The sequence below is a fragment of the Ostrea edulis genome, chromosome 8 (genome assembly GCF_947568905.1).
Source record: "Ostrea edulis chromosome 8, xbOstEdul1.1, whole genome shotgun sequence".
Lineage (NCBI taxonomy): Eukaryota > Metazoa > Mollusca > Bivalvia > Ostreida > Ostreidae > Ostrea > Ostrea edulis.
In genome coordinates, this window is record NC_079171.1 from 54101222 (window position 1) to 54117708 (window position 16487).

General features: G+C 36.6%; 1 protein-coding gene across 1 annotated transcript in view; it reads left to right on the forward strand.

Moving 5' to 3' along the window:
- The window catches only part of LOC125662647 (uncharacterized), a 28930-nt gene extending 13818 nt beyond the window's left edge, over nt 1–15112 (forward strand). The window contains exons 8-11 of the mRNA XM_056146465.1: nt 1330–1563; nt 2261–2367; nt 5710–5851; nt 13887–15112. Of these exons, the coding sequence (XP_056002440.1) occupies nt 1330–1563; nt 2261–2367; nt 5710–5851; nt 13887–14684 (1281 nt within the window). The 3' untranslated portion in view covers nt 14685–15112. The remainder of the gene's footprint in view (nt 1–1329; nt 1564–2260; nt 2368–5709; nt 5852–13886) is intronic.
- The last annotated feature ends 1375 nt before the right edge of the window (nt 15113–16487 follow it).

Sequence of the window (16487 nt, forward strand, 5' to 3'; positions counted from 1 at the left end):
AAGCCTAGACCTAAATTTTGCAGTTTTTACCGACAATGGTGACGCCCCATATGAGTGAAAAAATTCTCGAGAGGGACATTAACAATATACAACAACCAACCAATGTACATGCATATCTAAACTAAGGACAAAGAAAATAAGATGTTAACACTTATGTACTGTCAACTTTCAAGTATGGTGGTCATTTTTTCAGCCCTTCGCTGTTCTTGTGCATTTATATCCGTTACAAGATGAAAATAAAAATAAAAATCTGAGAATCGAAACCCTCTGTATTTTAAAACATTTTGTCCTAGCTTTTGATATTCAATTGTTATTCTCTTGTAATATTAAAACGCAAACCTCTCATTCTCCAAACCTTATCTAATTAAAAATGCTTTCAAAAATTTGGAATTTGAGGCAAGGTAATCTCTTAACTAAGTATCTGAATAAAACATATTACATGTAGTAAAGTAGGCTAACTTTTGAAGCAAGAATAAGCAAGAATAAAGACCCTCATTGTGTTCTTCAAAGTAACTGTAATGAAAGGTGTAGATAGCGATCAATGAAATGTGAAGATAACGAATAGTGATCAATCTCATAACTCCTTTTCGCAACACAAAATAGATAGTTGGGCACACATGGACCCCTGGACACACCAGAGGTGGGATCACATGCCTAGGAGGAGTAAGCATCCCTTATCTACCGGTCCCACTCACCGTGAGCCCTATATCTTGATCAGGTAAACGGCAGTGTGCCAGGAATATGCATGCATATGATCTGATCACAGTTAATGTGTTGTATTCACCAATACCTTTCTTATGAAGCAATTCAGGATGTTCAGCATTGAAAAGTACAAATTTAGACTGTCAATTTCTCAATACAGCTATTAATCATGACAATTTATGCATCCATACTATCGGTCTGACATTTTGAAAAAGATTTTTTATTAGATATCTGCCAATTTTTAGAATTTTCCTACACATTATCTCTAGTAGTAAATGCTTATTGGGGGGAAAGATGCATGTGAATAATGCACACTTGTTATGGAAAGAAATTTGTCTCCCGTCCTTCACGGGTGTAAGAGGACACAGCATATGATGCCCAATAAATCCTATTAGCAATCATCTGTGCGTGGGTGGTGCAATAGGTTCTATATGCAGAATAGAGTTCTTGGAAGAGGTACATTCATTGCAAGCAAATATCGTGTAAAGATCAGAAGGGAAATAAATACTTGGAATTGGTGATCTAAGATTTGATCAGACTGTTGTTTGAAATGGGGTGGAGGTTTTATTTTGGTATTACGTGTATGTAAATATGACATTGCTACTCCATATTCTTGTATCATTCAAGCTGCCAGAAATACTTAGAGCAATCACTAACCTACAGAGTGAAAATGAAATGCCATGTTTTGATCCGAGTAGAGTCATTTTCGTTACTAACAAATGGGACTCCATCGAAAATGACTCGGATGACAGCAGTGAAGAAGACGAAGTGGAAAAAACATGGCAGAGTGTTACAAAAAGAATTCACAGACTTTGGCCGTCTGTGAGGAACGAGAACATATTCAGAATGAATTTAAAAGAGGTATATCTAATTATATATTTTGTTTTCTAAATTTTGAAATAGCAGACATCAAATCCTTTCGATCTGTTTTTGTTGTTATGTCAAATTGCAGTGAAATACATGCACAGGAAAGTTATTCATACATTGATACAAATTGATGGAAATTAGATAAAAAGAAACAAGAGCAGTGTCAGCTACCTAAGCATTACAAACCAATCCATTTTTAAATCGAGGCAGGCTACTGACAGCAACTTTATATTACTGGGGTTTCAACATTCTCGTTTAAAGTCAGCATTTTGCAAAATATATTGTCAATACAAACTGACATTGGGTCAAATGCTGTTTGACGTGTTTCATACCAATTGTTAGGCCGTTCTTTCAATGCTGATCTTGACTACAAATTGCTCCGTTAACCTGACTATGATACAGGGTTCACACGGGTGTGATCAATCGACAGGGGGTGCTTTCTCCTACTCGACACTGGTGATCCAAGGATCCGTGTTTATCTAACTCTTAATTTTGTATTCTGTATAAGTTATGATATTTATCACTGTGTGTTATCTTCACCACATGAAAATATAGCTATGTGTTGATACATGCGCCAGTGTGTGTATTGGCGAAATGTATAAAATGTCGTCCCTAACAAAACTACATGGATAACATTATTTGATTTCGGATGGTGAGTTTTATTGTGCTTTACATTTTTGTATTGCTTAAGGTTTGCTGTGAGCACTCACCTTCTTCTAAAGAGTTCAAAAAATTTCGCCATGCTTTGGAAACTGTTATAAAGGAAAATGAAAGCTTTCGGATAGAATGTCATTTCAGGTAAGGAACAAACTTTCTACAAATAATGTCATGTGCACTCAAAGATGTAATTTATCCATGCGTCTCTAATTTGATCCCATGATTCACATAAAGGTTACGTGGCTGTCTACCTATTTGATGTTTTGCCCAACTATATATTTTGTATTGCTTATAGGAGTTAGGAAATTGATCACTGTTCGCTGTCTTCACCTCTCATGTTTATGATGCAAAATGTTTTCGTCGACAATGGTTGAAAATTATATCTTAAGTTTCCTTTCAAAGAATGATATTCTTCAAAAGCATATTTCTACCTTAAAGACTTTTATATCACAGTTGATTTATGAATGCATTTAACTTACAGTACTTTTAATGGAGTTTTTCAGTAATACCCTTACAACGACACATTGTAGGGTCCATTAAATATTCACCAAGCTCCTATCATTATTCCAAAATGTTAATTGCTGTGAAATTCTAGACTTATTTTACCACAATATATAAGAAAACATGTAAATCAAATGTGAAATCTCATAGATTAAGAAGAACATTTCATAAATTTGAAACAACAAACACTTTCAAAAATCAGCAGCATTAAAACTTACCAGTTTCATATTTCTCCCAATAAATCAAATACGTCTTAACATCTTAGGTAGCTGTCTGTTCATCAAATAAAACACGGATATATTCATATCTTATGATCGGTCGCTCAAAAAATCATTGTTTGATTTTACGTATTTTGCTTTAAAGATGTCGGATTCGTTCATTGACAATACCTATGTACTTTTTAGAGATAAAGTATTCCATTTGTATTTTGGAGTTATCGTGGGCGCAATATCTGTTCCCTTATCAGCTGTTTCTTTTGCGTCCTAATTAGACATTATTTATTCACAAACTTCAAGACGAAAAAAAAAATATCATGCAAGGTGAAGATAACGAACAGTGATCAATCTCATAACTCCTATAAGCAATACAAAATAGATAGTTGGGCAAACACGGACCCCTGGATACACCAGAGGTGGGATCAGGTGTCTAGGAGGAGTAAGCATCCCCTGTTGACCGGTCACACCCGCCGTGAGCCTTACGTCCTGATCGGTAAACGGAGTTATCCGCAGTCAAAATCAGTGTGCCAAAAATGGCTTAACAATCGGTATGAAACACGTCGGACAGTATTTGACCTAATGAGAAGTTGTACTGACGAAGTAGATCGTTATAAAGACCATATTGTGGCCTTCAACTCTACACTCTTTTGCCTATGAACAATATGAATTTCCATTCATATGTCCATTCGATATGTCCAAGTGAACAGGGTATTTCACAGCTGTCCGATATTTGGATGCTTTACTGAATATATGCACAGAGGTTAAAGGAAATGTAAAAATTTGACATAAAGGATTACTTCAAATTTCCTATCGTCAACTTCCCATATTTATGAAACAATATTCCATTATCACTTGCATATGGTGTTTATTCTCTCAACTCATTCGATAAGTAAGAGCATGTTCTCCATATCATCATTATTTTAATCGTAAACATTTCGCAAATTCTACCTGTCATTATGACGAGTACTGTATGACGTTTCATACAAATTGTAAGGCCGTTCTGGTGCATCAAAATTAGTACCGTATAAATTTTACATGCATATTAATTTTGGCTACGGATTACTCCGATTACATGATCAAAATTTACAGAGAACTTTCCACCTTAGGAAGATTTAATAAAGTTATCTTGTTATGACAAAATGAAGGTGTCATCAATAAAACGGTGAAGATAACGAACAACAATAAATCTCATAACTCCTAAAAAGATTATAAGATTCAAAGTAGAGCAAACACGGACCCCAGGATATACCAGAAGCGGGGTACCTACGAGGAGCAAGCGTCTGATGTCTACCGGTCACATCTGCCGTGAGCCCTTAATCTCGATCGGGTAAACGGAATAATCCGTTATCCAAATCAGTGTGAAACCAACGGCCTCAATTCGTATGAAACAACCCTTCCAAAGAAAGATGCATTGCTGGATCCATTAACTGATCTATGAAGCCCCTATCTTTGACTATCCCGACAAAATTTACGGCTGTAAAGGAGAAACTTCAAACACACTGTGCAAAAACATGCTAGAAGTGGAATAAATCAAATGCGGATTTTAAAAATTCTAAAAAATTTGTGCCAATTCTAAACAAAATTTATTCACAAAACTGTACTTCAGGAGAAAATATCTTGCTGTGGCCTTCAACTCGACATTTATATATATCGACGACGTTTTATTTATTAACAATATTTATTTTCATTCATATGTTGATTTGATATATCCCTGTGAAAACGAAATAAAGGACACCACCGAGTCCTCCATTTCTGCTTCATACTTGTATATTTTATTGAAAATAGATATTAACGGCAGCGTAACTAGTCAACTTTATGACAAACGCGATGATTTCAGCTTCTTCGTCAGCTTCTCATATTTATGTAGCAATACTCCAGTATTGCTTGCTTATGGTGATTATATTTTCCAACTTATTTGATACACAAAAGTTTCTTCTGCATATGGTCAGTTTTCTACTCGAAACAGGCTACTAACAAATTCATATTATAGGGGTTTAGATAGTCTTGTTTAAAATCAGCATTCGATTCAATATATCCCAGTGAACTCAAATTAAAAGAACCCAGAACGGAATGATTTCAGCTTCCCCATTGTTAATTCCTCATATTCATGTAGAAATATTTAATTACCACCTGCATATGGTGTTTATAGCTCTCAACTGATTCGATACGCAAGAGCTTATTCTGCGAATGGTCAGTTTTTAAATTAATGCAGGGTACTTGAGAAACAAGTTGACAATACAGGTGTTTCGGCAATCTCGTTGAAAGTCAGCATTTCGTAAATTTTGTGGTTGTTATAACGATCTAGTTTGCCAATGCAACCTATCATTGGGTCAAATGCGTTCGACTACAGATTACTCCTTATTAGGATATAGGGTCCACGGCGGGTGTTACCGGACGAAAGGGGATGATTACACCCCCTAGGCACGTGAACCCACCTCTTGTATATTAGAGGATCTGTGTTTGCCCAACTCTCTATTTTGTATTCCTTGAAGGAGTTATAAGATTGGTCACTGATCGTTATCCTCACTTTTCACATAGCAAATGGCATTGCTTGTAGGAGTTATGAGATTGATCACTGTTCGTTATCTTCACCTTTCATTGTACCGAATAAAAGGTTGTATTGGTAAATAAAATCATTATAACGACAACAGAATTCTTTATCAAAACTGTTGAAACCCCTCTAACATCACCTTATTAGTAGGTAGCCTGCCTCGATTTGTCTTCATAAGAAAGCGAATTTCTGATTTCTTGTTTTATTTTATCTTAGATATATAAGTTCACTACTAGATGCCATGTCGAAGGGAATCTACAGCAAGCTGAAATTGGTGACGAGAACAAAGCAAGAACAGGAAAAAAAGAAAACGGAACATCAGAAGAAAATTCAAGAGCTGAAGACGATATGCAGATCGGTATAGTGCCAGTTTATAGCCCAGTAGCTAAGTACTTCGTTACTAGCTAATACGGATGTACATTTAGTTGCAGTGAAAAAATTTAGAAATTCATTTCAAAATTAAGGATTATCTCCCTCATGCATAGACGAATTTGACTCCAGTTTTTGGCACTCTGTTTTCCCCTAAAATACCTTTTACAAGTTTATTATTTCGGATTTCAAAAATTTCGGTTGAGCATCACTGAAGAGACATTATTTGTCGAAATGCGCATCTGGTGCATTAAAATTGGTACCGTATGAGTTTTACAATATGAATCCATTATAGTGATCAGTTCACTAATTGTTACACTGTTGAGATTTTAATTTCTTCGTAACGAAATTGCAGTCCTTGTCAATTTACTCTGTACAACGGTGTCTTAAGGTGAGGGTACAGAAATATAACTCGATACAAAATACTGTGATTTTCATTCCTTTTTTATCTTTATCATCATGCACTTATTGGACTTAATGGCCTTTTTTGTAAAAAGAAGTTACACAAAATATATTGAATCATATTTGTGAGATTTTTCTTGATATTTTTAAGATTGCAAACAACGAGCAGGGTCACTTTTGACATTTTGAAGAGACATTATTTGTCGAAATGCGCATCTGGTGCATCAAAATTGATACCGTATAAGTTTTACATTTTGACATTTTCATATATTTCTTGAAGGATTTTGATACAACTTGATATGGATAAAGTAGTAAAGATCCTGGGAAGGGGGGGGGTCGAATCCGTCAAAAGGTGGCGTCACCAAGGTAAAAAGATTATCCAATTCTCCGTTATTTGTAATAACGGCCATTTTGCTCGGAAATATTTTACGGGTTTAGTATATAGTAATATCTTATTCAACGCAGAAGTGCTCTGAAGTCGATATCAAAAACATACTGGAATTCTTCATTGACAATATCGTCGTAGTTTGTTGTGATCAGGTCTTCCAATAGTCTGATTGAATTCCCATAGAAACTAGTTGTGCTCCTTTGTTAACTGACTTGTTTCTATATTCTTACAAGGTACAAAAATTGATTCAAAGGTTTTTAAATGAAAAGGAAAACTCTCTTTCTGTGGACTTCAACTCGACATTTAGATATCGACGGCAGTTATCTGTTGACAATATTCACTTTCATTCTTATGTCGATTCGATATATTCCAGTGAACTCGATATAAAAGATATATTTTAATGTAGATTTTTTAAATGTAGGTAGAAAATATGAATTGTTGCCATGGTAACCATCAAAACATACATGTAGTATTCTAATGTGTTGGGGTCAGACTATCAGACTACCTGATATTGTGAGACCGGGTCTGCGTAGTAGCAAACCTCAGAGAGCTTGGTGCCCTTCAAAATATACCGATATGCGCAATGTATTTACAATAGGTCTAACTTACCTTCAGGAGAGCTTGGTGTCCTTCAAAATATACAAATATGCGCAACGTATACTATAATATAAATGGTCTGCTTGACCTTCAATTTGGATGTTAACTGTTTGCTTGCCTTCTCTCCAATCACAAGACCTCACTGAAACCTAGGTTTACAGAGCCTAACTGAAACCGAGTATCTATGCAGAGGATACCAACACCCCTCCCAATCTAGACGTCATGAAGATACCAACACCCCTCCCAATCTAGACGTCATGAAGATACCAACACCCCTCCCAATCTAGACGTCATGAAGATACCAACACCCCTCCCAATCTAGACGTCATGAAGATACCAACACCCCTCCCAATCTAGACGTCATGAAGATACCAACACCCCTCCCAATCTAGACGTCATGAAGATACCAACACCCCTCCCAATCTAGACGTCATGAAGATACCAACACCCCTCCCAATCTAGACGTCATGAAGATACAAACACCCCTCCCAATCTAGACGTCATGAAGATACCAACACCTCTCCCAATCTAGACGTCATGAAGATACCAACACCCCTCCCAATCTAGACGTCATGAAGATACCAACACCCCTCCCAATCTAGACGTCATGAAGATACCAACACCCCTCCCAATCTAGACGTCATGAAGATACCAACACCTCCCAATCTAGACGTCATGAAGATACCAACACTCCTCCCAATCTAGACGTCATGAAGATACCAACACCCCTCCCAATCTAGACGTCATGAAGATACCAACACCCCTCCCAATCTAGACGTCATGAAGATACCAACACCTCTCGTATCTGCAACTATGTCTAGGCGATACCAACACTCCTAAACGAAAGGTGAAGATAACGAACAGTGATAAATCTCATAACTCCTATAAGCAATACAAAATAGATAGTTGGGCAAACACGGACCTTGACAAAACAGAGGTGGGATCAGGTGCCTAAGGGGAGTAGGCATTCTCTATCGACCGGTCACGCCCGCCTTGAGCCCTATATCCTGATCAAGTAAATGGAGTTATTCGTAGTCAAAATCAGTATGCCAAGAACGGCCTAAAAATTGGCATGAAACACGTCAGACAGCATTCACCGTTTACCTGATCAGGATATGGGGCTCACGGCGGGTGTGACTGGTCAACAGGGGATGCTTACTCCTCCTAGGCACCTGATCCCACCTCTGGTGTGTCCAGGGGTCCGTGTTTGCCCAACTATCTATTTTGTATTGCTTGTAGGAGTTATGAGATTGATCACTGTTCGTTATCTTCACCTTGCATTTGATCCAATGATATGTTGTATTGACGAACTAGATCGCTAAAACGACCATAGAATTTGCGAAATGCTGACTTCAATCGAGACTGTTGAAACCCCTGTACCATCAACTTGTTTGTCAGTAAGTTACCTCGATTTGGAAACTGACTGTACGCAGAACAACTCTTGCGTATCGAATCAGTTGAGAGATATAAACACCATATGCAGATGATAATGGAATATGGTTACATAAATATGGGAAGTTGACGATGGAGAAGCTGAAATCACCCCGTTTGTCATACAGTTGAGTTGTCAGTTTGCCGTTAATGTCTACTTTCAATAAAATATCTAAGTATGAAGCAGACGTGGACGACTCTGTGGTGTCTTTTATTTCGAGCTCAGAGGGATATCTTGAATCAATATATCAATGAAAGTTATTATTGTTAATAGACAAAACGTCGTCGATATATCTAAATGTCGAATTAAAGGCCACAGCAAGAGATTTTTTTTCTTCTCACGTAGAAGTTTTTGAATAAATTCTGCTTCATATGAATATAGAAACAGGTGAGCTAACAAAGGAGCACAATTCGTGCCCATGGGAATTCCAACAGACTGTTGGAAGACCTGATCACCAAAGACCACGAAGATATTGTCAATGAGGAACTCCAGCAATGTTTTTTATTTCAACTTCAGAGTACTTGTGCGTGGAATCAGAGTAGTAAGCTTCTGGATGACTGATCACTAGATATAAATATTTCCTTTTCCCATTTTTGTTGAAGAAGCAAATGTCTACGATGTCAAAAAGTCTAGTCTTTCATTTGCCGTGAGGAATGGTCGTATATAGTGTTGAAAAGTCATACGTTTTAATGTAATTGATTTTTCCTAAATTTAAAATATGTCAGTAACGCTTCTTCAGCCGTAATAACGTTGCTATTCAAGTCCCTCAACACTTATTCAGCGTTAGTTACAATCATCCCTGTCATATAGTGACAATGTAATTTTTAACTGACCTCTCACAATGTAACGATCATACGAATCTCTAATCATGTATACCGTCATCTTGAAATTTCACTATGTAAGTGAGATCTTTTGATAGGTAATAGAAATACAACTTTTTGTTATATTTTCAGAAATCACCTAAATTCAATAGATATATGTTTAAGAGATAGAAGTATATGAGATTGATCACTGTTCGTTATCTTCACCTTTCGTAATAATAATTCTTCCAATGAGAAATCACGAAAATATTCATTAGAAGTTATACTATATGCAATTTACATAATCAACCAATGATTCAAGGGTACATAAGTCTATACAATATAGCGAAATGGCGTTCCTCGTCGCAGTATTTACATGAAAATCCTATCAGATTCACTTTTTATTTTGTTAGAAATTCTCTAAACACCTGTGATTTTAAATCCTAAAGAATCCCGAAAAATAACTATAAGTATCTTTCTATATTCTAAATATATTCGCCCTAAACATAAATAAAGCAACCAAATGATGATTTGGTAAAAAGCAGTAATGACAAAATAAGCAATAATTAACCAAGAGCGCCATAGCTCAACTGAGTCACCTTGGACAATATCTATCTAGGGTCATTTTCCTTATATACTAGCGGAAAAAGAAACTGTGCATTATCTAATATTGCTATTACAAAATTTAGAAATTCATTTCAAAATTAAGGATTATCTCCCTCATGCATAGCTCTTATCCTTAGACAAATTTGACTCCACTTTTTTGGCACGCTGTTTTTGGCTATAATAGCTCTAAAACTTCATTGTTATTTCGGATTTCAAACATTTCGGTTGAGCATCACTGAAGAGAGATTATTTGTCGAAATGCGCATCTGGTGCATCAAAATTGGTACCGTATAAGTTTTACAATATGAAAAAAAAAAATTTAAAAAATAACAATAAACAAATTTTATTTTTTTTTGTAAAACTGTTAACAAATGTATTTGTTACATTTCACAATTCATTAATGTTAACGTCAATTTCAGCACACTAGAAAGGCACTGGTATTCGAACTTGAATTAACAAAGTTAATAACGCGTGTGACCACCATTTGCATTCACGCATGCTTGACAACGGCGCCTCATTGATGCCACTAATGTGTTCAGAAATGCTTGAGGGATGTTGTTTCAGATGTTAGTTAAAGTCTGGCCTAAATCAGCCAATGTCACTGGCTGATTTGGTAAACGGTGTAGACGTCGTTCCATTTCATTCCAGACGTGCTCGATCGGCGATGAATCGGGGGAAACAGCTGGTCAAGGCAAGACATCAACATTCTGTTAAACAGAAAAGCCCCCGACTACACGTGCAACATGTGACCTTGCGTTGTCTTGCCGCAGAGTGATGTGATGTTGCTGTCTCTGTATGAAGGGTATCACATGGCGTTGAATAATTTCATCTCGATAGCGTACACTGGTGAGATTTCCATAGACAATTTGTAGAGGGGTCCTTCCACGTGCTGCTATTCCACCCCACACCATAATACTACCTTCATCGAATTGTCGACGATGCACAACAAGCGTCCTTATACCGCTCCCCCAACGCGACGATACACTCTACAACGGCCAAATGAAATCTGGATTCATCAGTGAACAGAATATTGACCCAGTCCTGTATTCTGAATCGCAGATGTCGTCTGCACCACGCTAGTCTAGCGATACGATGACGTTTAAGCAGCATTATGCGCACCGCTGGACGTTTTGGTCTGATGTTGTGCTCGTGCAGACGATTACGCAGTTCTTGGACTGATTGGTCGAAGTCCAGAAATGCTACGAGCAGTCAAACTTGCTGTCTGGAAACGATTTCTCATGTGCACAAGTCTAATGTGGCTGTCCTGTCGACGCGACATCACACGAGGACGCCCAGAACATGGTCGATCTCGAGTGTTACCAGATTGTTGGATCTGTCTCCATAATGACTATATGGTGTTCCGATGAACCCCTAAGTGTCTTGCTACGATATTTTGTGTCAATCCAACTTGAAGCATCCCAACAGCACGATTACGATGGCTTTTGCTGAGTCGTGGCATGACAGAAGAGTAAATTTTGTCAAAACTAAAGTGCTTTCCTTAACGAGTAGTGTCCAAACAAACTTTCACACCACTTACTCCAAACAGTATTGGTCAGTAAAACTCGTGCGTACGAATACTTCAATAAACAACATGTGTTCACTAACCTTGACAAAATCCGTGCATCTGAGTCGGGTATTATCCGATATAAACATCACCTTTATCGATTGTTTAGATTTCATAAATATAAACAATAGATATTGAAAAATTAAAATAAATTTTATAATGCACAGTTTCTTTTTTCCGCTAGTATATATTCACATATAAACGTTAATCCCTATTTCGGCTCCAACCTACCTCCGAGGCACATGATTTTTACAAACTTGAATCTGAACTATGCCGGAAGCTTTCATATAAATGTAAATTTTTTCTTGCCGAATGGTACCTGAGAATATTTTTAAAGATTTTCCCTATATATTTGTAAGTAAAACTTTGATCCCCCATTGTGGTCCCAACCTACCCACGGGGGTCGTGATGTTAACAAACTTGCATCTGCACTATGTCAGGAAGCTTTCATTTAACTGTAAACTTCTCTGGCTCAATGGTTCTTGAAAAGAATCTTTAAAGGTTTTCCCTATATATTTGTATGTAAAACTTTGATCCCCTATTGTCCCCCGAGGGAACATGATTTTAACAAAATTGAATATGCACTAAACTGTATATCAGAAAGCTTTCATGTAAATGCAAACTTTTCTGGTCCAGTAGTTCTTGAGAAGAAAATTTTGAAAGATTGTCCTTATATATTCGCATATAAATCTCTAATACCCTATTGTGGTCCCACCCTACCCCCTAGCCATATTTTGAACAAACTTGAATTTACACTACGTCAAGAAGCTTTCATGTAAATTTCAGCTTTTCTGGCCTAGTGATTCTAGAGAAGATTTTGTAATGACCCCACCGTTTTTGGGTTGTTGTTTTTTTTTTTTTTTTTTTTTTTTTTTGCACTTCTGTGATTATCTTCCCTTTGAAGGGGACATGACCCTTCATTTAGACAAACTCGAAAGCCTTTTTACCGAAGGATGCTTTTTGCCAAATTTGGTTGCTGAAATTGGCCCTGTAGTTTTGGAGAAGAAATCGAAAATCTAAAAAGTTTTCAGACGGAGAGACAACATACAACAGGTTATCAGAAAAGCTCAGTTGAGTTTTCAGGTCAGGTAAGCTAAAAAAAAAAAAAAAAAAAAAAAAAAAGAATCGAGCAAATTCTGACTTCCCGCCCAGAATAGTTGGAAAAGATGTTTCATTACCTGGCAAAAATCACAACCTACACCTTAAGTGACTATACATTTAGAATAAAGCATTGTTTCGTTTAAAGTTAGCATTTTGCAAATTCTAAGATCGTTTTAACAAGCTAATTTACAAATACAATCTGTCATTAGATCAAATGTTGTTTGATGTGTTTCATATCAGTATTGAACGTATGCAACTTCCACGATATCAGCTCTTCTGTGATGGAGGTACATTCAGTGTTCTGTTGAACGCTTGGGTGGGTACAAGATGGTATACATATACTATAGACTAGCTATGTAAATACGGATAAAAGCAATGATAGTGTAAATTTTGTTTATGTCAGCCATCAAATTAAATATGAAATTATTTTTTATTTCCTCCTCTGCACGAGTGATATTTTAATCTAAGAAAAATGGTGATTATCGATTTTTGTTTGAGCAATTTTATTATTAAATACTAATAAACTTACTAATATTGTGTGTCCTGCAGTTTGGGTGGTTGCATGATGACTGATAATCGGCCTTTAGGAAATATATGAAGGCAGCGATAAGCATTTGTACCCACCGCGTGTGGACGATAGTATGTTTTGCGTCTCACTGTGCGTAAGAGTTCCACAAAGGGAAAGAACTATTGGGCAACTCGGAAATTGCGTATTGTTAGCTCGTTCTTTACAATAAAAGGTGAAGATAACGTACCGTGATCCATTACATAAATCATACAAGGAATACAATCTGATTTTGACTACTGATTACTCCGTTTACCTCACCTGTTCAAAATATGTGACTCGCGGAGAGTTTGACCGGTCGACAGGTAGTTCTTACTCCTCCTAGACACCTGATTCCACCTCTGGTGTATCCAGGGGTTCGTGTTTGCCCAACTCTAAAATTTGTATTTATATTAGTCATGAGATTGATTATTGTTCATCAAATACATCTTTTCATCACACTTGACAATAGACAAACTGAAAATACACGTCTGGATACTAACAAAACATTCTAACAACAATATAGAATAGAATAGTATTTACATGCAATGTTTGATTTCTATAAATTTGAATGCTTTGCCTTTTTGTAGAAAAGAACTGTCTGGCAAAATCGAATTAGAAGATTTATCGAGGAACAGGCATATAGAAGTTTGGAGTATATGTCATCAGATCTCGGAAAAGAGAGAATATTGAATCCAGCTAAGTGGAAACCAATCATGAAAATATCTTATGCGCCTAAAAAACTTGGCCAGGAAGTAGAAAACAGAGTAGCCGAGTATATTGAAAGCATAGTGCGGTGTCCAGAGGTTGTCGGAGAGTTTCAGGAACTGAAAGACAGAATATTAGAATTCTGTGAAGAGATGTCTCTGGAAATAGAGAAGATGGAGAACGAATGGACAGGACTCGCCGATGTAGAAGATAAAGCGTCTGTTTCTGAAAAGGAACAATCTGTTATGCCTTATATTGCTGGTGCTTTCGCCACTCCGATATTATTTCCAATGATGGTGGCTGGCGCTGCTGTTGCGGTAGCTGCAGCACCATTAGCTTTACCTCTTGTTGCCATTTGGGCAAGCAATGGCAATAAGAGAAGAATCGTAGATGAGAAGTATGACAAGTATAAATTAACAATTCGAAGCAGTATATGTAACGCATTGGAAACTCATTATGGGGAAGCATTTGATAGAATTATAACAAATGTCACGCAGAGAGAAATGCAACGGAAGATAGATTTCATTGAAGAAATTCTTCAGCAGTTGGCTGAACATCGAGAAGAAATACTTGCAAACCAGGAGCGTATATTTATACTTGTACAGAAAATAGCACCTCTTCCACTCGTGTTGGAGGACATTAAGCAAATGTTATGCTGTCATGAAACTGATTTCAATTAAGACAATGGTTTTGGAATGATGGTTCTAGCCCCATCTCTTTATTCAATGCTGGAATTTAGAATTGGGAATTACAAAGATGAAAATTTGAATACACTACCATCATATACATGTATAATCACATCTGCTATATGCGGATTTCATCTCAAATATGAAACAATATTAGAAGTGCAAACATGAATTGAGGAGCAAGCCTTTTGTAGTTTATTGACAACATTTATCCATTTATAAGTTCAGATTTATTCCCTGTCCTTAACAGAATAAGTTAATCCAAATGTTAACGTCAATTAAATTTATACATGTAAAGTTGATTGAGTCCCTCACAGATATATTAACCATCATTTGAAGTTCTTTACAAAATCAAAATACGTGTATTATGTCAATGTTTCATTTTTGTGCTTTTACATTCAAAATAAACATATTTCCTTCATAAATGTATGTGAAATTTGATGATTTAAGAAAGGAAACTTATAATTCTTTATTCGATGCATGTATCAAACGAATAATTGGACGGAAAACTTCGCGCATTGATGAACAAGTTTTCCGTCCAATTTTTCGTTTGACACATGCATCAAATAAAGAATTATAAGTTTTATTTCTTATCATTTAATTATGTTTTTAAAATAGAAAAACAAATAGTTTCTCTCATCAAAGAACTTGAAGCAACGGGGTTTTTTTAAATAGCGCATAGGAATACTTAAATACGTAATATAAACAAAACTGGGTGTGCGTTCAGGTCAGGTAAAGTTACAGAACTGGATGTATGCTGCATTGCGTTCGAGGAGACGTTGAAAACAGGTTGTGTCTTTGGAACGGTGGAATGCGACTCGGCTCCATTTCAATATCAAGTAAAAAGCTCAACATCCCTTCAACTAAATTGTCATCGTTGACTGAGCCCCATATAACGCAGTTCAATTTCATTGATTTCTCCCAGATCAAAAGTCGCTGCTTGCTCCGTCATGTTATCGTAAAGCAGACGATACCTATCGAGAACTCGCGTAATCTGTCTCCTACCAGTCACAATCGTAACTACACAGCTATTTCCATAACCGCAAATGAACCTCGTATGTGGATCGACGCCATCAAAGTCTGTTGTCATATGTACATAAATGTCAATCAGATCACGCGCTCGTCCTTTTCCGTAACCGGTAAGAAGACTCGGACGTGGATCGGCGCAAACGTTGTTTGTGTCATGCCATCTTTTCGTTATTTCGTAGCAAATAAACAACAGAACTAGAAGACAAAAAACGACAATATACGTCATTTCGCCCCCAAAATAACGAAAAGCGACAGAACGAAAATACGGCGAATTTCAAGAGAAAAGACAGAAAATGCAATCCGCAAATCAGCAATCTTATGTAATCGATGTATTCATCTTTACCTTTATAAAATGGACTTCGAGTACACTTGAACGTTTCTTTTTAGTACATGGTGGGCAAACTTTTAGGAAATAATTCATTTACAGCATGTATGAAGCAAAATTGATCTGAGAAAACTATAAAGCCACATCAAGGAGTGGGTAAAAATGTCGCAATTGTAGTTCGAATTTCCGCTATAGTCTCTATTTATAATGTCCATTACCAAATCACCTATCTTTTTTTTTTTTTTTTTTTTTTTTTGCCTGGTGTTCTGTCATCTTTACGGCATTTTTACCTTCAAATATGCAATGTTTTTCTCTTCTTTTCTTCTGCTATTAAATTGAGATTTCTTAATTTCTTGTCTTTGTATTTTCCATAAAAATCATGATATGTAGGCCTACATGCACATAATATAGTTGGATGCCTATTCCACGCCCTGGTACTCGGG